General features: G+C 36.0%; 2 protein-coding genes and 1 long non-coding RNA gene across 5 annotated transcripts; 1 reads left to right on the forward strand and 2 right to left on the reverse strand.

Annotated features, from left to right (window-relative positions):
• Positions 1-234: 234 nt before the first annotated feature.
• LOC130745954 (casein kinase 1-like protein HD16) lies at positions 235-5,886 on the forward strand. Its single transcript, XM_057598418.1, has 16 exons — positions 235-926; positions 2,187-2,318; positions 2,416-2,489; positions 2,595-2,664; positions 2,797-2,852; positions 2,953-3,024; positions 3,264-3,358; positions 3,456-3,522; positions 3,612-3,741; positions 3,824-4,042; positions 4,142-4,272; positions 4,581-4,755; positions 4,910-5,000; positions 5,082-5,239; positions 5,348-5,536; positions 5,614-5,886. Exons 1-16 carry the CDS (start codon positions 603-605, stop codon positions 5,671-5,673), a joined length of 2,043 nt encoding a protein of 680 aa, XP_057454401.1. The 5' UTR covers positions 235-602; the 3' UTR covers positions 5,674-5,886.
• A 2,890-nt stretch (positions 5,887-8,776) lies between these two features.
• LOC130744736 (protein SAWADEE HOMEODOMAIN HOMOLOG 1-like) lies at positions 8,777-14,192 on the reverse strand. The gene is made up of 7 exons (XM_057596896.1): positions 14,159-14,192; positions 12,918-12,986; positions 11,422-11,491; positions 11,070-11,120; positions 9,459-9,606; positions 9,128-9,247; positions 8,777-9,008 (listed from the first exon to the last, which is right to left on the reverse strand). Exons 1-7 carry the CDS (start codon positions 14,190-14,192, stop codon positions 8,829-8,831), a joined length of 672 nt encoding a protein of 223 aa, XP_057452879.1. The 3' UTR covers positions 8,777-8,828.
• A 5,549-nt stretch (positions 14,193-19,741) lies between these two features.
• Positions 19,742-21,086, reverse strand: LOC130742653 (uncharacterized). 3 transcript variants are annotated; one of them, XR_009021239.1, is made up of 5 exons: positions 20,940-21,086; positions 20,734-20,839; positions 20,275-20,312; positions 19,933-19,996; positions 19,742-19,841 (listed from the first exon to the last, which is right to left on the reverse strand). It is a non-coding gene; the product is annotated as an uncharacterized LOC130742653 (long non-coding RNA). The 3 variants fall into 3 exon arrangements; XR_009021237.1 differs by having other exon boundaries at positions 20,275-20,354; XR_009021238.1 differs by having other exon boundaries at positions 20,275-20,357.
• Positions 21,087-21,891: the final 805 nt, after the last annotated feature.

The following is a 21,891-nucleotide window of genomic DNA, read 5'->3' on the forward strand; positions in this document are numbered from 1 at the left end:
ACCGACACTCTTTAGGTCAAGATAAAAATTCATCCGTCGGTTGATTGCATTTTAATTTCAATTAAAACCTCAAAGCTCTTTATTCCGTAATCTCACTGAACCGTCCAATCATTTATCCTTCACAATCGAACGGCTCTTATCATCCATCACACACTATTTTCCCAAATAAAAAAAAATCAAGAAAATCAAATATTAAATACCAGCAGTAATATAAAAAAATAAAAAACCTCATGTTCTGTTCTGTGTCTAAACAAGTTCTGAAAAGCATTCTTCCTTTCTCTCTCATAACTCATAAGCTTCTATGGCTTCCTCTTCCACTGTGTGATCGTTCCAGAACCCTAATTCGATCCCTTCACTAGAAGCTTCTAGAGTTCTCAACAATCAGCTAGTAACCTTCCGAATCTCTCACATTATTCTGCTTGTTCGATTTTCCATTCGGCGAAATCTGCACGGTTCCGAGAGCCTCTCTCGGCTCGATTTCGCGGCGGAGGGTTCTGATCGGGGGTGAGGAAGAGGGTTTACGAGACGCGGGAAGTCGCAATCTGTTAGAGTTTTTTGATTTTGCTTGGGACATTTGGAGGATGGGATTTGAAGGATGAACGATGCCGGTGCTGCGTAGTGGAGCGCGCCGGGGCCGGGCAGCAGCGAAGCAAGGAGAGCGGCGGGAGAGTCCGGTTGAAGGTGAAGCGATTGCGACGAGGACGAGGCGGCGGCGTGCGGCGGCGGCGGCGACGAATAATAATAAGCCGCAGGAGGTTGTGGTCGATGAGAACGTAGTTGTTGTGCCGAAGAAGGAAGAAGAGAATCGGGGTGGAGCGGAGAAGGAAGTGGTTGCGGAGAAACAGATGGATGACAGTGGTGGTCGCAGCAATGATAAGGCCGTTGCCGGTGAAGATGAAAGCACCGCCCTTGTGATTCCTGATAAGGTTTCCTTTCGTTTTTGTTTTTCTTAGTCCTTTACTGGTTCTCATTTGTGTTGTTGCAAGTCTTTCTCTTTGCATGCTGGGTTTGATTTCCAAATGTTGTTTTCAAAGAAAAGAATATGCTTGAGAATGAATCATGGCTTCATGTGTCAGTTTTTGAAAATCAGTGAGTCATTCTGTTGGGAAAAGTATGCACATAGAAGTTGAAATTGTGGTGGACAATGTCTGTTTGTGTGCTCTTACTGAGTTTATATTGATCAAATCATCAGAGAACTGGAGTTATCTGGTCATGCTTTTATTGGTTATTCAAAAAACTTGTTTTAGATTTGTCGATGTAGGCATTCCATCTCGATTTTCTTTAACAAACACTGCCACTGCAGTTTGTGTATTTGTGTATTTTGTTTTTACACGCATTCACATCAACCCAGGCTTTATATAAAATGAAATCCACTAGTAGTATAATTTTAATTTATATATCCATGTGAAGGATTCCTAATTTGAGCCATAAAAGTGAGTATCTTGTGTTCTTGTAGTGTTTGTCTATTACATATTCTTGATGACACCTATGTCTCTCTACTGCGTGAAATTTAGTTAGCACTCGGCACTACTTATCATTTGTCAACTCAACATGGCCTTCAGTTATTTGCTCGTGTGATGGAAAGTCCTTCCATTTTAGTTGTACGGATATTGGGGATGTAAACCCAGGAGCATTTTCAGCTTGCTATTTATACTCAACAGTTTGAAAATAACTCGGATAATTTGTAAATAAAAGTTTAGATATTGGAAATGTGGTTGTTTGATTTATTAGGGCGTCATTTGATTCATATAGCCAACCTCACCATGTGGGAAAAAGCTTTGGTTGTACTGATATTGGGGATGTAAACCCAGGAGCATGTTCAGCTTGCTATATATACTCAACAGTTTGAAAATAACTCTCGGATAATCTATAAATAAAAGTTTAGATGTTGAAAATGTGGTTGTTTGATCCATTAGGGCATCATTTGATTCATATAGCCTACCTCACCATGTGGGAAAAAGCTTTGGTTGTTATTGTTGTTGGTTTGAAACGCTGTTGTTTAGCAGTCCTTTTAACAGTGGTTCCTGCTAAGTGTTTTTTTTTTCCTTGCAAATGATCTCTCATTTCTCTTCAGTCATGAATGGCAATGAATATTATACATTGCAACAAACTTTCTAGTTACCCTAATAATTTATATCTTTGTTTGGTAATACCATTAGCGTAATTTTGTTCTCTTCTGGCCACAGGTTCAAGTAGGTAATTCCCCTTTGTATAAAGTAGAAAAAAAACTTGGCAAGGGTGGATTTGGCCAAGTATATGTAGGTCGACGTGTTTCTGGTGGAAATTTGAGTGAGAGAACTGGACCTGGAGCTGTAGAGGTATATGTATACTTGCAATTCCGGGTGATAGTTTGAACTTTTTAAATGCTCAAGTATTTTTATTTCAGAAATTAACAGTTTTTAACTATTTTATCAGGTTGCAATGAAACTCGAGCATAGGACTAGTAAAGGATGTAACTATGGACCTCCCAATGAATGGCAAGTGTACAAGTGAGTGTTATTCTAGCGCCTTTTTCAATTTTTTTCTTTATTTCCACCAATTTCTTTAGGGTATTCCATGCATATTTTTCTTATTTATTCCCCCTATTTGTACAGCACTCTTGGTGGAAGTCATGGGGTGCCACAAGTACATTACAAGGGCAAGCAGGGTGACTATTTCATCATGGTACGCCATTGAGTCTTATACTTTAGTTGTTTGCTCTTTACTATCACATATAATGAGAATACTATATTTCTTTTATTTGTGTTTGCTTTATTTGAAGGTTGCCTGTTTGACTTTAGACTTTCATATGTGCAGATTATGGATATGCTGGGTCCTAGCTTGTGGGATGTTTGGAATAGTAACTCTCATACGTAAGTCCTTTGGAAATTATTTGTCAGATGTGTATAAAATTGTACGCTGTTAATATTGACTCAGTAAGTCCCTTTGCTAATGTGTTTTTATGAATTCCAGCATGTCCACTGAAATGGTTGCTTGTATTGCCATTGAAGCAATATCCATATTGGAGAAGATGCACTCTCGAGGGTACTTTCATTACCACCCTAACTAACTATTACATGGCATAAACTACATATTTTATATTGTTAATAATTATTTGCATTCATTTCTTTTGAACTTTGAATATTAGCTAGGAATTTTTGTGAAGCTAAATCTTTTTTTTCTCCATTTTTTTTTCTTTTGCTGCCATTAGTAATGTCTATATGAATTATGATATTTCATAATAATTATGTTTCACTAACTATATGGCTATTGATATATGGCAGGTATGTGCATGGAGATGTGAAGCCTGAAAATTTTCTACTTGGTGCTCCTGGTTCACCTGATGAGAAAAAATTGTTCCTTGTAGATCTTGGGTTAGGTATGATTTAGTTATTGGCTGGTCACTATTGCATATTTATTTTCCATTTTGGGCAACATTTAATGGCTCACTTCTTTTCTTTGCATTGGGCTTACAGCTACTAAATGGAGGGATAGTGCGACAGGTTTGCATGTGGATTATGACCAAAGGCCTGATGTTTTCAGGTATTTATAATTGAATCTGGATCATGTAGAGAATGTATCTTGTCATAGAGTTCTCAGTATTTATATTATCATATGGAAAATATTTTCAGGGGCACAGTTCGCTATGCTAGTGCCCATGCACATTTGGGAAGAACTTCAAGCAGGAGGGATGACTTGGAATCTCTTGCATATACTCTGATTTTTCTTCTTCGAGGTCGTCTCCCTTGGCAGGGATTCCAGGTTGGTCATATTTACATAGCTTTTTCACTTTATTCTTCTGTTCAGAATGTTGGTCTTTACTCTTTAACATTACTTTTCCCAGGGAGAAAACAAAGGATTTATGGTTTGCAGGAAAAAGATGGGAACAACTCCGGAAAGTCTATGCTGCTTTTGCCCTCAGCCTTTTAGACAGTTTGTTGAGCATGTAGTGAACTTAAAGTTTGATGAAGAGCCTAACTATGCAAAATACATTTCTCTATTTGACGGAATTGTTGGTCCAAACCCAGATATTAGACCAATTAATACAGAAGGTGCCCAAAAGGTATCAGTTTTGCTAGCCCTTTAAGCAATTTTGTGTGCTTTCAAAATTTGTAGTCCAAAGTCCAAACCCTTGATATTTCTAATTCTATTTTGTTTGAAGCTCATTGGTCATAAGAGAGGCCGGTTGGCAACGGAAGATGACGATGAACAACCCCAAAAGAAGATTCGTATGGGTTTGCCAGCAAACCAGTGGATTAGTGTTTACAATGCTCGTAGACCAATGAAACAAAGGTATACATCAATGTGTCATAAAAGTTTGTTGTGCAATCTACATGATTTTATATTCAGAGTCGACATTTTAAAGTTGATACAAGGGGACAACTTCTATTTCCCCATCCTTAAGATTAAGGGTGGAGATTGTGATTCTTCTGCTTTAATCTGTTTCTTACACCTTTTTGTTATTTGTTGCATGCTTGAGTTCCATCAGATTTCCATGTTTGGTTACGAAAAATAGATGCTAAGAATCATCCATTTTCTAAAGCTTATTTGATGTATAAGGGAATTGTTATGCATTAGGCGTGATATTCTTTGTGTTGTAGATATCACTACAATGTGTCAGATACAAGGCTATCCCAGCACATTCAGAAAGGAAATGAGGATGGCTTATATATTAGCTGTGTTGCTTCTTCTATGAACCTGTGGGCCTTAATCATGGATGCGGGGACAGGTTTCACTTCTCAAGTCTATGAACTTTCCCCTTTTTTTCTCCACAAGGTAAATTTCGTTTGGTTGTCTGATATTCCACTATTTGTGGATTATTAAAGCTTTCTTCTTAGCATCATGTACATATGCTTGTATATCTGTTAATCCATATAGTTTCAAGGCATGGTTATTACCTATAGATTATTCTGCTATGGTTTGTTTGAAGGAATGGATCATGGAGCACTGGGAAAAAAATTACTACATCAGCGCTATTGCTGGAGCTGTGAATGGGAGTTCATTAGTAGTAATGTCTAAGGGTTAGTTCTATAAGTATTTTGTATTGTGTGCTTTGGCATTCAGCTTTTGTTTTCTGCTGACGCAAATCATGGATTTCTCAGGCACACCATATACGCAGCAATCGTACAAAGTTAGTGATTCATTTCCTTTCAAGTGGATTAACAAAAAGTGGCGGGAGGGCTTTTACGTTACTGCAATGGCCACCTCGAGCATCAGATGGGGAGTAGTTATGTCTCGCGGTGCAGGATTTTCAGACCAGGTGATTCTTGGATCGAGCTGTGACTGCAACATAGTATTATATAAGGATTTTCATAATGCAACGTAGTTGCGGTGAATAAACAGCCTCCCTTCCCTTTCTGAATTTCAGGTTGTTGAACTAGATTTTCTGTATCCTAGCGAAGGGATTCACAAGCGGTGGGATTGTGGATACCGAATCACATCGACTGCTGCAACTGCAGACCAAGCTGCTTTTGTCTTGAGCGTGCCTAGGAGGAAACCCACAGATGAAACTCAGGAAACACTAAGGACCACTGCTTTTCCTAGTACACATGTCAAGGTGTGTCATACTGCATTTGTTGCCTATGCTCCTGGTTATAGCAGTTCATTGTTGTCTGATCATTCATGGTTTTACAGGAGAAATGGGCGAAGAACCTGTACATTGCTTCTGTTTGCTACGGACGCACAGTTTCTTGACCCTGCTAAGCGAACATGGTGCTGATATGTCAAAGTTGCATGATGGTCCAGGCCCCAAGAAATTTTGATGGCTACAAGTTTAATTATTTGTATGTAGCAGAATGAATATCTTCAGTTAAACTAGTACCATACTGTTGCCATTCATGTGGAAATTGTTTTTGTCAGTGATTAGTTAAGAACTTAAGGTTGTCCAGAGGAGGAGCCTTTTTTTAATAGCCCTATTAATGTTTATTTGGTTTGTTTGAGAAGAGACGGAGGATGGAGTGAGAGAGAGAGAGAGAGAGAATAGATAAAGAATAACCCTCATTTGGTTTGAAGTGAGAATGGAGAGATGAAGCAATCATGGTCCATCACCTTTATTGAATCTCTCCATTTTGTGAAGAAACACAGCGAGAAGTGTGTTATTTTGTTTAGAGGTGAGATTCGGTGTAATGGTGATGTTGCTATCATGTGACTTTGCGGTCATAGGCTTGAGTCAAGGGATCAGCCCATGGCAAAAAATGCAGCCCATTGTGAATAGTCAAATTTGTCCATGAATGTGTCACTTGCTGATAAGTTGGTTCATGGACTTGTGAAATACATCCCGTAGGCCCCTAATGTTTGCAAACTTCAGTTAAGTTAGTTCATGTTCTTAAATTTGTTAGTAAACGTTATCGTCAAAGTGCCACATGAATCTCAAATTGGTCCACGGAATTGTCAATTTCATCTCCTCAACACCACCACCCTTCTCTCATCCCCCCTCCCTCTCCCTCTCCACCACTCTTCTCCTACCTCTCTCCCTCTCCAGCACCCTTCTCCCATCCCTCTCTACCACTGCCCTTCTCTTATCCCTCTCTTCTCTCTCGCACCACCATTGTCTCCGCCTGCAACTCCCTATTTCGCCATCGGTTCTTTGTCTTCATCTGTTTTTGCCGTTGTTGAAGAAAAGAGTCTTACTTTCACTAGCCAAGAATTCAGATCTATGTTCTCCACCCTCTTCAATGACAAATTCTCCCTTTACAACAATTTCCCCTTCTACTCTTGGTGATATTTTACAGAAGCTGGTAGTTTCCATATTGCTAGCAACTCAATGTGTGTTTGGTTATCTGTTATCTTTTTCATTAAGTGTGCTTAACATGTTTTTCCATTTTAAGTGTGTTGTTTGGGTACAAAAGTGTGTTATTGTGACTCTCAAAACAAAATTGTCAGTGAGATTTTTTTTTTTAATTTTTTCTCATCAACGGGTAGATTATCAAATTACCCTCATTTAACACATTTCTAAACACAGTTCATTCTTTCAAACTTCATTTTATTAAATTTCATGTTCGATTCAATGTAATTTATTCAATGGTAAACCAAACAAATCCTCAATGGATTTTTAGTAGTGCCTATCATATCGTCTAACATTCTTTCAACAATTTTATTTTTTTTCTCTTCTTATCTCTCTATTGAGAGTAAGTGGAAAATTGTAAACAAAACTTTTTTTTAGAAATTTCACGAGATGATAGGTAGCAACTCTTATACTTTTTAATTTTTGCGTTGAGCCTAGTGTTGACCAAGAAAAGGCCTACTGGTCTTCAAATGATTTTGAAGATTTACTACTTGATTAATGTCTATTACATGTGATTGGTACTATATAATTTATTTGCAAAATCTAGGGGGTGGCTATGGGCGCATGTGTGCGCCTTGTTTATATATGTAATTAATTGTGTGGTCATGTTCTATTCACTTTGTACTTATCAAACACAATGCAAATAATTTTTTTGTCTTGTTCCGTCCTGTTTTGTTATGCTCAATTTCTAAATGCTACGTAAATCTACCGCAGCTATCAAAACACTCTCTAGGTAGACTAATTAAGCAACAAAATTCTCAGGAAATGACACCCCACTCTCTGATGAGAATAATATAGCAAAAAAAATCTCAAAACATGACACCCCACCAAAACACAAGCTTTTTTGTGGCTCTACTCTCCTTCACAAAGTAAATCCCATTTAAATCTAATCATATCCACAAGATTCACCCCACCCTTCAATGCTCAACCAAAACCGATATCACAAAAAAGATAATTATTTTAGGCCTCATTTGCTTCTTCCCTTCCACAACCTCTACACCCCATGTTTCAAACTTCCTGAAAGCTTCATTGCACACAATCTTCTAGAACCTAACCTGAGTAATCGCAGATTCTCACAACTAACTTTAGCAACAAGTAATCCGAAAGACCAACCAGACCAAGAAGCTAAATAAAGAAATGAAGTCGAAAAGAAAACATATCTCATGTGAAGCTGAGAAGAGAGTGCGGATCACACAAACAAGAATAGAGAGACGGAGGGGTGATGGTGAGCAAAAATTGGAGAGTGTAGAGGATTTTGTAACACTACATATTTTTTCAATCAGTCACTACCACTTGCTATTTTAGGTAATTTTGGCATTTCATGGATGAAAGACATATCACTCTCTTTCACACCAGAAGCCAGACCCTAGAAGCCACCTAGATTATATATCGAAAATGGTAGAAAATTAACGACATGTCGATTTTCTTATTTCATGTTCACTTAAAAAATTGGCAGAAAATTTATTTGAGTTTTATAATTTTTTTGTTGAAAATACTTCCAAAAGTAACATTTATATTGAAAATCAGATTCCTCAAAAGTTTTTGGTAACAAATACAAATAAAATGCGGTGAAATCCTATTAGAGCAGTGTGTCTTTATATCCTTTCCCATTTTTACTTCATAATAAGTAGGTTGGATGAAAGGTGAATAAGGTGAGTAACTTGTAGTTTTATTCACATTAAATTTTGGTTGGGTGAAATCAATTTTATCAAATATCCACCATGGAAGTTTCTCATGGCGGTTTCTTAGGCTTCCACCACAACTAATATCCCACCATATTCCACCATTATTTGTCTCATGCATGGAAGAACTTTAGCTTCTCGCCATGACCCATCATTCACAATTAACAATACTGAGCATAATTCATGTCGGTCATAAAAACATACACCCGTTTTTTTAATCTTTGATCTCTTATGTTTCGCTTCTAAATAAGTACCAAATATAGCACAAAACACATTCTATTGTTTGTGCCAAATGCTACCTTACTATCTTACATGGTCCACAAACAAGAAATACTACAAATCCATAAAGATGAAAGGGAAACACGAAAGAAGAAAGAGATTTTTCATGGCCACAAGTTCTCTATGTCACTTAGGCTGAGTTCTTTGGTAGGTTCTGGAGAGTTATGGCTTACAACAGATTCCTCTTTTGTAGATTCCTCTTGTGTAGGTTCTGGGGAGTTATGATACACAACAGATTCCTCTTGTATAGGCCTATAACATATCCCTTTCCAATCAATTTCTTCCTGAAATCAGGTAGATACATCAAGTAGAGACAACATCTAAGGATTTTCGTAACAAAGTACCAAAGATGATATAACATGACATGGTTTTTTATACAGGGAAAATATATATTAAAGATCACCTCAGAGTTGTCATGGAGAAATCGAACAGTGAAAATGCACTTGCAATCTGTCGCATCATGTAGCCTCCTATGGATTCTTGCTACACGAGCATCGAAGTAGAGGGCATAATTATCCTTTTTCTGAGAAACACCAATGAAGGCCCAAAAAGGTACTAATAGTTAGGGAAATTATGGAGGAGCTAAAAGCCTCCAAAAGAAAATCAAAATCCATTTTGGTTATTACGATAGAAACAAGTCATGTGACTTTGCAAACATATCAATCATGTGGCCACTGCACATACAAATTAGGAATAAAAATTGTAGTAGAATAAAAGGGGCGGGGATCCCTTACCTGCAAACATAGTACAAGATCTCCATCCTTCACCTTGTGACACTTTGAAGGTGCCAATGGGATAGATCTATCTCGTATCCTTTTTTTTTTCACATTCACCCACTCATCATCCAGCCTGCCATATCCAGCATATCGTACACGAACTTCCTATAATTTATATGTGTCAAGATCCGTTAACTTTTAACTGATTGCCAGAATATCCAAAAAAAAATAATCTACTGAACTAGTAAAACTATCATAAGAAAGTCAAATAACTTACAATATTCAAAGGTAGGTATGACAACATATGTTGCATAATCCATACTTTACTTTTCCATTATTTTTTCAACGAATAAACATATTCTGATTAATACCATGAAATTACATCGAGTGACCATTCACAGATGTATTGGTTAAATTTCTTCAGTAATGCCAAAGGAGTTTTGCCTAAGGCAATAAGTCAAGATGCCAGTAGGACTATCACATCTAAATGTTTGAATTTCTTCCGAGCAGACTTTCACACATTAGCAAAGTGCACAATCATTCTTGTTTTATTTGACTTAAAAATAAAACATGTTTAACTGTTTGGCTCTAATAATAGCTCATTGTAAAGTGGTCAATAGTGTAGAAAAAAAAGTAAGTTTTAAGTGACAGATTTTTGTATTGAAACCAAATAAGAGATCCTAAACAGGTAATGGAGATGCAAGTAAAAGAAATCGGTGTCAATCTAACTCAAGAACAACTCAGCAAAGTTATAAATCACAAGTTCGAATTCAATTCCTAATATGGAACAGACGAAGGCTACTTCATGAAAGACACAAGATATTGACAGATATAACTTCAATCAAGGATGATATTAAAGTGAAGTAATTGTCAATGATGGAATTAAATCAGATCATTCCATTGAACTCTAGGGCTATTGTCTATTTTCTTTATGAAAAGAATCTGACCACATAGGGCTATTTAAGACTAATTATCTCTATTTGTCATTGAATTTTGATGCTTGTACGCATTTTTTTTGTTTGGAACTTAAACCTTGTGATTTGTTAGGTATCACACTTTAATTTTATTATGTAACCATATTATAATAATGCATGCTTTAGTAAATAATTGTATGTTAAAAAATATTACATTGTTGTCAATATTTATTTTTCATTTCCACAACAGTAGATCCTACTATGCTAAGAAAAATTATTTTTTGTGGTTCTTGCCTCAAGTTGCTAGATTTCACTATTTTTCACTTTTCATTACTTAGTTTTCCATTGCATGAAAACGTCTAGAGGTTTGTCTATTCTTGACCACCTTAAGGAGACAAAATAAGTTATATACACTACTACATAGAAAACATGCAAGTTCAAATGAAAAAATAATAATTAAGTTTCATAGTGTTTTAAGGACAAACCAAGAGAAGAAATTATAACATCATGTCTACTAAGTCTGTGTCAATGTCAATATCATTCACACAACTAATAAGTGAGCAACTCTTGAAGATAAATATTTAAAATCAGGAAAGCATGATGAGTGCGATAAGAACTTTCAATCCTTAGTTGATTAATAATTTATATTCTAAAGAACATATCTAAGTTTCTTATAGACCGAAAATAGAAAATAATAATACGAAATAATCTTATAAGTTCACCGGTTCTCGAGTATCTGAAGTTAAGAAACTCTTCAATATCATGCCTGTAGATTAAAATAAACATGAGAGATTTGGTGCACAACCTATAGAAATGTGACAATAAAGGTTTTCTCTGTTATGAAGGGGAGATGGTGCTTGGGCTTTTTCCCTGGGGAAGGGGGGTGGGGGGTGGGGGGGGAAGGCATCATCTTCAATCTCGTTCAGATTGTAATTCAACAATAAAAATCAGGTCACACCTTTAAAAATAATATAACCCAAAGAGTTAGCAAAAAGCCACATTGCATATCTTTGCTGAACCCAAAAGTAAAATTAGTCCTACTGCTTAATAAGAAGCTTATTCCTCACCATGCTAAGTCTTTCTTAGATCTTGCTTCAAATGTCCACTCCCATTCTGAATCATCTGCATCTCGTTTACCTGACATTATTATCAGAAGTATAATCATATTGTGAAAAATTTAAAGACATGTTGATATCAGAACACGACTGTATTTATCATCATTTATTAGTCCTGTATTGCTTGTCATTATATCCTATAGCTTATTGAAATAATTCACTTTATATAAGTGTTATCATCATGACCTTATATAGTATATCATTATTATTTTCTTAAGATGTCTCTTTCATCTTGTCCTTACAACCATGACATGTAATATGAATGCTATAAGCTTATGAACTTACAATTGCACAACTAATAAAGCATAACACTTTGAAGTATAAACCATTGCATCAAATGCTCATCGAATTTCCACTAACAAGAATCAATGAACATGGTTTGGCAGGAAAAAAACTGATGAAAATAATTATTCAAAACAAGCACATCATTGCTGTTATTTCAAGAGAGAAGGCAATATCATGTTCAATGTAGTATGAACTTGAAACTGAAAATCTTATTAACATCAAACGATATGAATTATTACAAAACAGAGTATAATGCTATTTTTTACAACTGAAAGGGTAAAATCTATAATAAATAACTTAGGATCTCATATGAGAATAACACCAATTTATTGTGAAATAATAAGCTTTTGTTGTTGGAGCTCAAGAACATTTAACCCATATCAAGTGAATTATTTGTAGTGACTATATAAGAAGGCTTTGTAGGCTTCAAGCAAATGGCTTAATCCTCATAATAAAATGAGAGCATCTTATAATGGTTTAGTTCCATTTCCATAAAGCTGAAATTTCAAGCCGTAGGAGGAATCCATCCAATTCCATCCAGGCACTTTTGAATTCCTTTTCTAAATTTATAGTCACAATAAATTTTAACCTTGTATCTGGATAAAGTAATTTTTGGACACAATGTGCTAATTTTTTTAGGAAAGCAAAATCATATATTGATGATATAGACAAGAATTCACAAAAAGCCAAAGCCAGAACCTGCAACAGCAAGCACCCAAGCACCCAAGCACCCACAAGGTAACTAAAAGAGAAACATCCTATAGTGCCCACAAAATACCAAAAGAGAAGCCAAAGAAAATAACACCAAGACACAACTCTCACTCAGATCTGCCTTAAACTGTGCGATCTAATATGAGCTGCAATACTACAAAGGGTCGTCTCATCAGAGCAATCATAAATCATGCCCAGATGTTTTTCGGTGTGCAGAGCACTCCTTGTCCTCGTCATAACACCCAAATAACCCTAGATGCATTGAGGCTCAAAAATCACCAATTCATTACCCTAGATCGAAAAAATCTCCTTACCTTCCATTGGATCTGACAAAGTTCCTTTCTTGCTTTGGTCGCCCAAAGAGATCGAAAAATTCTCCTTACCTTCCACTGGATCTTACAAAGTTCTTCTCTTGCTTTGATCGCCCAAAGAGATCGAAAAATTCTCCTTACCTTTCTTTGGTCGCCCACAAGGATGGGACGACTTCTCCTTTGGACAGCGACCCCTAACAATCTCTTTTCCTGTAATTTGTATAATATTAAGACTAGTTAGAGCATAAGGATTAGCATAATCGTAAAAAAACTTGTGATATAAAGAAGAGGCAAAATTCCTACTTCTATATCGTACGAAGCACTCGTAGCACTGGGTAAGAGTTACCTAATTAATTGAATACTAGTAAATTTACCACAAGATTATACTCATTTCCGCAACACAATTTCATTACTTTGGATCCAGCCTTGACGAAAGCGTTACAAATGGGCTGGTTTTTGGGTTCTTATGGGCTGATTGGTTTTTTGTGTAATTGGTCCCTTTTGAGGTTTTTTTAGGTTGTTTCTAACTTTTGATCCCCTTTTAGGAGGATGTTTTTCATAAATATTTCCTCATCAATATATTCTTAACCATTTTGCTTTTGAAAAGAAAAAAATTATAAAAATGACAAGAAAAAAAATTGAGAATTTTGTTTAAAAGCTGGTAGGGGTTTTGAAATAACATCTCACAATAAGGAAATTGCGAAATTCCTGACTCATATACTTATAGTGAGTCATTCCCCATCTAATCTCATGTTTTTTACGCTCACGACCTCATCTATTGAGTGTGACTCTTGTGCACGGGTAACCCAGGCATTGCTTATTTCTCTTGAGCATCTCTCTTCTGTCTCATCTCCCACCTTGTTGCTTGCCCTCTCTTTTGACCTTCTCTTCAATCTCATTCTACTTGGTTTCTCTTCTCTCATCTCAGTCTTGCTGAAATCTTATCTTTGTTGTTTCAGTTCATGGATTGGGGTCTGTTCTAAGGTAATTGGAGGTTAGGGTTTTTGTGATTCCGGATTTCTATATTTTTTTTTGTTTTTTATGATTTAATAGTATGATTTAGATGTCAAATGTTTTTTTTGGGTGATTACTTTTTGTGAAGTTGTGATGTTTTGATCGATCACAAATAGTTTTATCAAATCAGAATTTGTTGATTATTTCTATTTGAGATATGAGGGGTTCCACTTGCAAAAGCCATGTTTACCGTTCTATGAATTTCATGTCTTTTCTAGCATGTCAAGCTAATAAAGAGGCTCATAGGACTTAATACATCAGAAGGCCCCTGTAATTGTAAAGGGAATCAAATCCAGGGCCTAGAAAATTTTTGCATCAAATTGGGTCCCTAGAATTTTTTTTTTAATTCAATTAAGGCCAAAGTGTACCAGCCTTCAATTTTATACCACTCATCAATTCCATGTGTCATTTTGATTTTTTTTAATTGAAAAAATTGAATACTTAATTTTTTTTAATTCCAAGTCATAAATTAAAAACAAAAACTTAATGAAATCTTAATACAAAATCTAAACTAATCACTAATAATCTCTAATCTAATCTAAAAACCTAATCTAACCTATTCAGCTGTGATACAACCAGCACCCATCACAACCTAGTAGTGAAGGAAAATAATCCCAACAAATCTTCAAGATGAACATTACAGCCCCAATTACAAGTAAATTAACCAAACAATATAATAAACAAATTTGGTTGTTCACCATCAGTAAGATACCCAACGTTGATTTAACAAAGGGACCATTCACCACCATCAACAATATAACAGAGTAATAGACTGATGGGTCTTCCAAGTGCAGAGAAGAACGAGTCAAAAATGAAGAGAAACATGTGAAAGAACCCAGACCAGAGAAGCAGAGAAGCATGAGAGAAACCCAAATCAAGAGAAAAATTAAAATCCCTAACCTAATGAAAAAAACCCAAGATCTGTAACCAAAAGAAAAAAAACCCCCTCATCTGATTCATCATCTTCTTCCGCTTCCATCAACACCAACTTTCCCGCTCCCAAAATCTCACCTCCATGCCTGAGCCCTCAGTAAAGCAGACGCTCGATTCGAAGGTTGAGTTTGCAGAAGACGTCGACATCGTCGAAGGCCGCAACAGCGATTGGGAGATCGTGGAGCTCGATGTGGAGGAAGGCGGCATTCCGGTGGCGGAGGTGAAGGCGGCACTGGTGGAGGAAGGCGGCACTAGTGGAGATCGTGGAGGTTGGCCCTCAGACAGAAGAGGTTGGCTATGCTTTCCACCAGTCAAGAAGAAGGAAGATTAGGTTAGGTTTATTTTCTGGTTAGGTTTATTTTCAGATTAGGTTAGATTTTTTTTTTAGATTAGATTAGGTTTTTTTTAAATAGTATGAGTTGGTTTTTTATTAAGTTTTTTATTTTTTTTCTGATTAAATTATTGAGTTGGAATTAAAAATAATTTTTTATTATTTTTTAAATTAAAAAATAATTAAAAAAAGCCACGTGGAATCGATAACTGGGATAAAATTGAGAGCTGGCACACTTTGGCCTTAATTGAATTAAATTTTTTTTTCTAGGGACCCAATTTGATGCAAAAATTTTCTAGGCCCTGGATTTGATTCCCTTTACAATTACAGGGGCCTTCTGATGTATTAAGCCTTGTTTATATTGCAAAGTATGCCTTTGGGAGGGACTGCTAAGGCCTACGGGACAGGCAGGCAGGCACCAAAGTATTGATGATAGGGTCCTGATAAGTGCTAGAACTTGTATTTAAGGGAATATTAAGATTGATGCTGGAGCTAATATTGGTGCCAGTTTGGTGTTAGTGAAAGAATTTCCTCATGAACTACAATTTTTGGGAACCCAGCTAAGTTTTTGGGTAGGAAGAACACCCGGTTAAAACCGATAAGATTCCTAGCTTCAACATGGATCATACTTAACTTATTTCTGAATTTTACAATTATTGTATTTAGAGTATAATCCTCAAGCAAGTTTCCCAGTTTTATGCTTAGAAATTTAAATATGTGGTTCTTGTTTGTTATGTAAGAGAGGATCTAAGGTCTCCCGCTAACAACAACAGAAACGAAAGTAATAAGAATAGATTGAGGAATGTTACATTAGACATGCAAAACAACTGCATTCATGCATGTTTGTATCTTATTAGGGTACTAGGACCGCCCTTTACTACATACTACATGAATAACTTGTGCATGTAAGATTTTCTAAATGAAAGAAAGAATTTATTTTAAAAAAGAAATGATATAAAATGAAGGGAATTGAATTGTTCTATCTAAACATGGGATTTTGCAAGTGAAGGAAACAAGAGATTTTATAAATCAAAGAATTTAATTGATGTAATTGAATTTTCGAATGCATTACCCAAATACACGCTAAGGGAAAAGAACAACCTTCAAGAAATGTAGAGCTTCCATTTCTTAAAACGGGTGTGTCAACAAGTTGATTGATTATGCCTGCTGAAACAACTTAATCTTGTGACTTGTTAAGCTTATTTTGGAACCACTGATGAACCTGAAACCCAGTAAAACCAATGCAGCATTATAACATGCACTCAGGAAATGCTGATATGTGTCTAAATGATAATAAAGGAGGTGTAAAAACTTGTTCCCATTATATGGAAGTTTTGCCAAAATTAAAGCAGGTTAATTATTGAGTATCATGAAAACGAAAGATATGGTCAAGGAAAGATTAAATTCACCTAAAACTTGCTGCAATTTCATGGCAAAGATTATGATCAAGTGCATTTTCTCTCATTTAATTGTAAATTCTCTCCAATTCCAACAACTGTGAATAGTAGATGAAGATTGCAAAGCAAGGGCTAGCCAATAAATGTGGAATGCGATTCAATGCAAAGCACAAAATTGAGCACACAATAACATTCAATTACATATATGTATATCTAAAGAATGTGAAATGAAATAATTGAAGAAAACACACTTAAACTACCTGATCATTAGAGAGCTTTGAAAACAGAGAATCGGCTAAGCTCAACTCAACCATCATTTTGAAGGCTCCTTGAGTAAGAGTGAGATGAATGGGCAAGGCTGTTAACCTTGTCGGCGTCGCCAGCCAGTCAACACCACAAAGCTGTAGAGGAGGAACCAAAATGAAAATACAAACAATTTACTTGGTTTTCAAGTTTCATCAAATATTTAAATTGTAGTGACATAAATGTCCTTACTTTACTAACTCATTTGACAGCTATACGGCTATACCTTTATCTTCTTCTCTCTTTCGCCATGAGCCCCACCAAACTTTTGCCACCCTCACCAATACTTCAAAAAAATCAAAGTTGAAGTAGAAAACTAATGTGGCTGAGATGGTGCATTTTATGAGTTCAGATTGTGAGACTAGACAATTAAAGGGAGCTTTTGCTCATTATCATGAGGTGGCTGAGAGGAGAAATCACCCTTTAATGGACATGAGGAGATTTATGTTGAGTCAAACTAAGTTGCTTAATTCTCTAAGGTGAGAAGCCCTTAAAACAACATCCTTAATATAGTACTTTCAATTCTGTTCGCGAAACACCTTTTGAGATTTTTTAAGGGGTGGAGCTCTAGCCTTAATTATTTTCATGTGTGCGGTTGTGTAGTTGAAGTAATATTTTTAACCCCACTACATCAAAATAAAGTCTTACCACCAAATGTTATTTCATTAGTTATCTCATCAACGCTTAAGGCTATAGATTATACTGTCCTACCTGTGAAACAAGAGCAGTTGGGCATTTACTGCTAATTTTCTAGAAGATGATATGGGAGATTATAACATCTTTGTTGATGATGGAACAAGTTCAGGAGTTTTTTCATTCTAGATTTTGTTGTTCAAAAACATATTATTTATTATCCAATTGAGATGATCGATCGTTGAAGAACCAAAACAAGAAATTTAGGAAGACGTTCCTCTATAGAAACCCCTCAAGATTTTCTCGAGATTCCTCATATCAAGAGATCTCAAAGATTAAAACGACCTATTAACCATGAAGATTATTATACTTTTCTTGTGGAGTCGTAATTTAATACAGGGTGCACATGCCTGGTCTGGAAACAAGGAACTTTTTTTTCTACTACTATATTTGATAAATGGATTGGTACAATCAATTATGAAATACCCTGTATGTATCACAATGAAGTGTGAGATGTTGTGGAAGAACCTTACGGTTCTAGACCCATTGAATGAAATTGGGTTTTAAGACTAAGGTTATCCCTAAAGGAAATGTACCTTGTAGCCAAACGATATGCTCATAATGATGGGTATTGATTATAAAGAAACACTACTAGAAAAACTAGTTTTCACATCGGGTATTTTTGAGTTTTAACATCGGTTTTTATCCGATGTAAACAATGTTGATGTGGTATCTCCAAGCCTTTTCACATCGGGTTTATAACCGATGTGAAATGTACAATTTTCACATCGGTTAAGTCAACCAACCGATGTGAAATGTATACCTTTCACATCGGTTCAGTCAGCCAACCGATGTGAAATGTATACTTTTCACATCGGTTCAGTCAGCCAACCGATGTATACATTTCACATCGGTTAGACAAAAAACCGATGTGAATGCTCAACCAATTTTTTTTTTAAACACGAATTTGACCTGAATATACATATTTTTTTAATGAAAATTTATTAAAATAAAAAGAGATCTTGAGAACACACTCTCTCAAGTGAGTTAAACATCCAAGGGCAAAAAAATAACATAATAGCCTAAAAGAACTAGAACAATTCAGCAATTCTAGTTCTTTAAATGTAGTTAAAACAGCAACAGCTCATGAAATTAGGACAAAATAGGTAAACAACAACACAGCAACAATTCAGCAAAACAACAACAGTTCAGCAAATTAGGAGAGCCACCAGCACCATAAGCATAAATTAGGAGAGCCCTTGGAAGCAGGTTCTGGGCGCTGAGATATCCACCCTAAGAATTATCTGGAAAGCATATCAGACGCAGCTTGCATGCTGGACCTGTATTCAGTGCAATAAGACAAGTCAAACATAATATTCTATCAATAATCACCATAACAAAGGTATGATCTGTTCTCACCAAAGAGAAAATTAAAAACCGAGTTAGGAAACTGACACTAACAATAGAACAATAAAGCCACAAATCAATACTAACATGTAAAATTTTCTTGTCACTAACAAAGAAACCTGCACTAAGTAGCACTATATAAGATATTAGATATATCAAGTCAATCAAGTCAATGACTAAATTCAAATAATATCTCAAAAACAGTTGGATTTTTACACTTGTATGGAGTAATATAGATGAAGCTTTCTTTCCTAGAAACTTGAGATTTATTATGGCTTTAGGTACTCATATATCATATGCTAGTATCTCACTTATAAAGGAATACATTTTCACTAAAACTCAAAAGCTACTACTGGCAAATGTCATGAATATGGAGAAGAATGGTCATAACTATCCCCTAAGTGCGTCAAAGAACAAAATGATTAGACATACAAATTTACATCCTCAGCAATCAGAACATATCCAAATCTAAAAGGAGAATAGCATTCTAATGGAGACTATAGAAAAGATGAGATTGTTTAGAAGAATATGCAAACAAGAGTACACACACTAATATAAAGATATAGATTATAAAGAAAACAAAATATAAATCAGAAAACCAATATAAAGATGTAGAGAAATCATATCTTAAGGAAAATCAATATATATATATATATATATATATATATATATATATATATATATATATGTGCAGATGAATAAAAAAAACTAATATAAAGATATAGATTATAAAGAAAACAAAATCAGTACTTTATTGATCCTATGAATGGAAAATGGGAGCATAAAAGGCTAAGAGGAGTATAAGGTTTGGTAGTGCTTTTCTTTGCGAATCTACTATTATAGTTTAGTTGTGTTCTTATAATTTTTCTGGTGAAATGCAAAAATTATTAATGGTATTATAATGAAGGTTGCTCTCTCAAGTCGGATGATCACCTGGTGGATAGCATACACACTCCAGAATTCCCCATTGAAGTCGCCAATTAGTGCACCTTCATGCAAGTTGTTATCTTTAGCATGACTGCGTGCAGTGGAAGTGAGATATATTCCCTGAAAGCCCAAACTTAGATTAGTAAAGATACAAGAGGCTAATGACAATTTGAAGAAAATATAGAACTTAGACATGTTTCCATGTATGTACCTGTCCAACCAACATTATAGAAGCAAAAAACCCAAGAAACAAAGAGGACGGAACCAGTGTATAACTGCAGGATGAATAACACAATGAGGATAATTGAATTTTGATAACTAGAAACTATAGGTATAGAAAGTACAGCTCAAAAAATTGAAAACTGTGTTAATGGTCAATCTGTTCCCTAAAAGATTTTGCCGCTAGTAAGTATGTCTTTGGAAGAAGAAAATACTTGCAAAGTTGCAAGTCCCTGAACGTATAAAACATCAGTCAAGTTACAGAAGTTTAAGTTGATTGTAGTGACTAAATTGAGTGACCGTTTAAACATTCAGGAACTTTCAAATATATTACCTTGACCTTCTTAGTGGCAAAATCATTCGAGGCGTGATCTGTATAAAAAGAGAAGCTTCTGTGTTTCTTAGTGAAAAGACCTGCTATTGAATCACATATGAGCAAGACAGCCAGTGAGCATGAACTTGACAATACAAATGCAGATTGCAGAAATTATTGATCACACTAGTATAGGGGAAATGCTTCACGTTACACAAGAATACAACCCTAGATAAATAGTAGATACTCTCAAATGTGCACAAACATTTTCATGCCAAGCTACAAAGGAAGTTCTCGACTAGGAGTTTGCAATGCCAACAACGAGGGTTTATAGTAAGTCATGGATTAGAACATGTTTAAAACATAACATAAACTCCCAAAATATCCTTATTTCAACAAAGAAAGAAAATATTGAAAACCCACAATCCAAAATTGTTTTTCCTCTAGGAATGCAAAGAGTAGAATTGAAAATACAAGCACCTTTTGAAGTAGGTAGGTCCTTGCCGTCCTTTCTGTAATACTCCCTAATGGAGACCAGTGTTTTCCCTCTGAAATCCTGAATCGTCACCTTCCTCTTCTCCGAAAGCTGAAACAACCCACCAAAACAAACAGGAAAACAATCAAATTTCTTCAACCTAAGCAACCATTGCTTCAACAAATAACCAGAGTGTGAAGATGAAATAGACCTTGCAGATGATGAGATCGCCATCGTCATCGAACTCCTTGTCCTGGGTAACTCCTTGTTGTTCTTGTTGTTCTTCATCTAGCTGTTGCTGCTTCTCTTAGAGAAAAGCTTGCACGACCTGCTTGACGAAGGCTTTGAAGGGAGGGAGAGAGAGGTCGAGGCCTGGAGTGTCAAACAGAGCTCCACGAACCGAAACCGAAGACGCCGCGCCAGAGATAGAGTTCGATCTGGTGAGGTTTCAAGCTTAGAGCGCGAGATATTTGTTTTCGTAATGAGAGGAAGAAAGGGTTGTGTCGAATTCACAAGGTCCTTGAAGGAAGCTAACAACAAGGTCCTGAACGAAGCTAACAACTCGCCGCTGAACGAAGCTAACAACAATGTCCTTGAAGGCATTGAGAGCGAAGGCAGCGAGAGCGGCGACAGCGAGGACCGGCGACAGCGAGGACCGGTGACAGCGAGAGCGGTGAGTAGTGGCGGTGAGGCGACGATGTGAATGCAGCGAGAGCGGTGAGGCTACGATCGGGTTTTGGGTTTCTGTGTAAGAATGCTAGGTTTGTGATGTGTTTGGGTTTAATTTTCATGAAGGACTTTTCACATCGGTTGTATTATATCTGATGTGAAAAGTACTTCATGAGGGACTTTTCACATCGGTTGTATTATACCTGATGTGAAAAGTAATTCATTAAAATTTCAAAAATGCCACCGCTTTAACCTTTCACATCGGGTTTTATAGCAACCGATGTAAAACATATTTACTAATTATTTTTTATATCGGACATATTCTCAACTGATGTGAAAAGTCTTATAAAAGTTCACTGTAATTTCAAAATTGCCACCGCATTACCTTTCACATCAGGTATTTAATCAACTGATGTGAAAACCCTGATGTGAAAAATCTTTTTTCTAGTAGTGAAACACTTCTCCTATCTAAGGATTCTTCAACGATCATTCGA

This window comes from Lotus japonicus, chromosome 3 (assembly GCF_012489685.1).
Source record: "Lotus japonicus ecotype B-129 chromosome 3, LjGifu_v1.2".
Taxonomy (NCBI): domain Eukaryota; kingdom Viridiplantae; phylum Streptophyta; class Magnoliopsida; order Fabales; family Fabaceae; genus Lotus; species Lotus japonicus.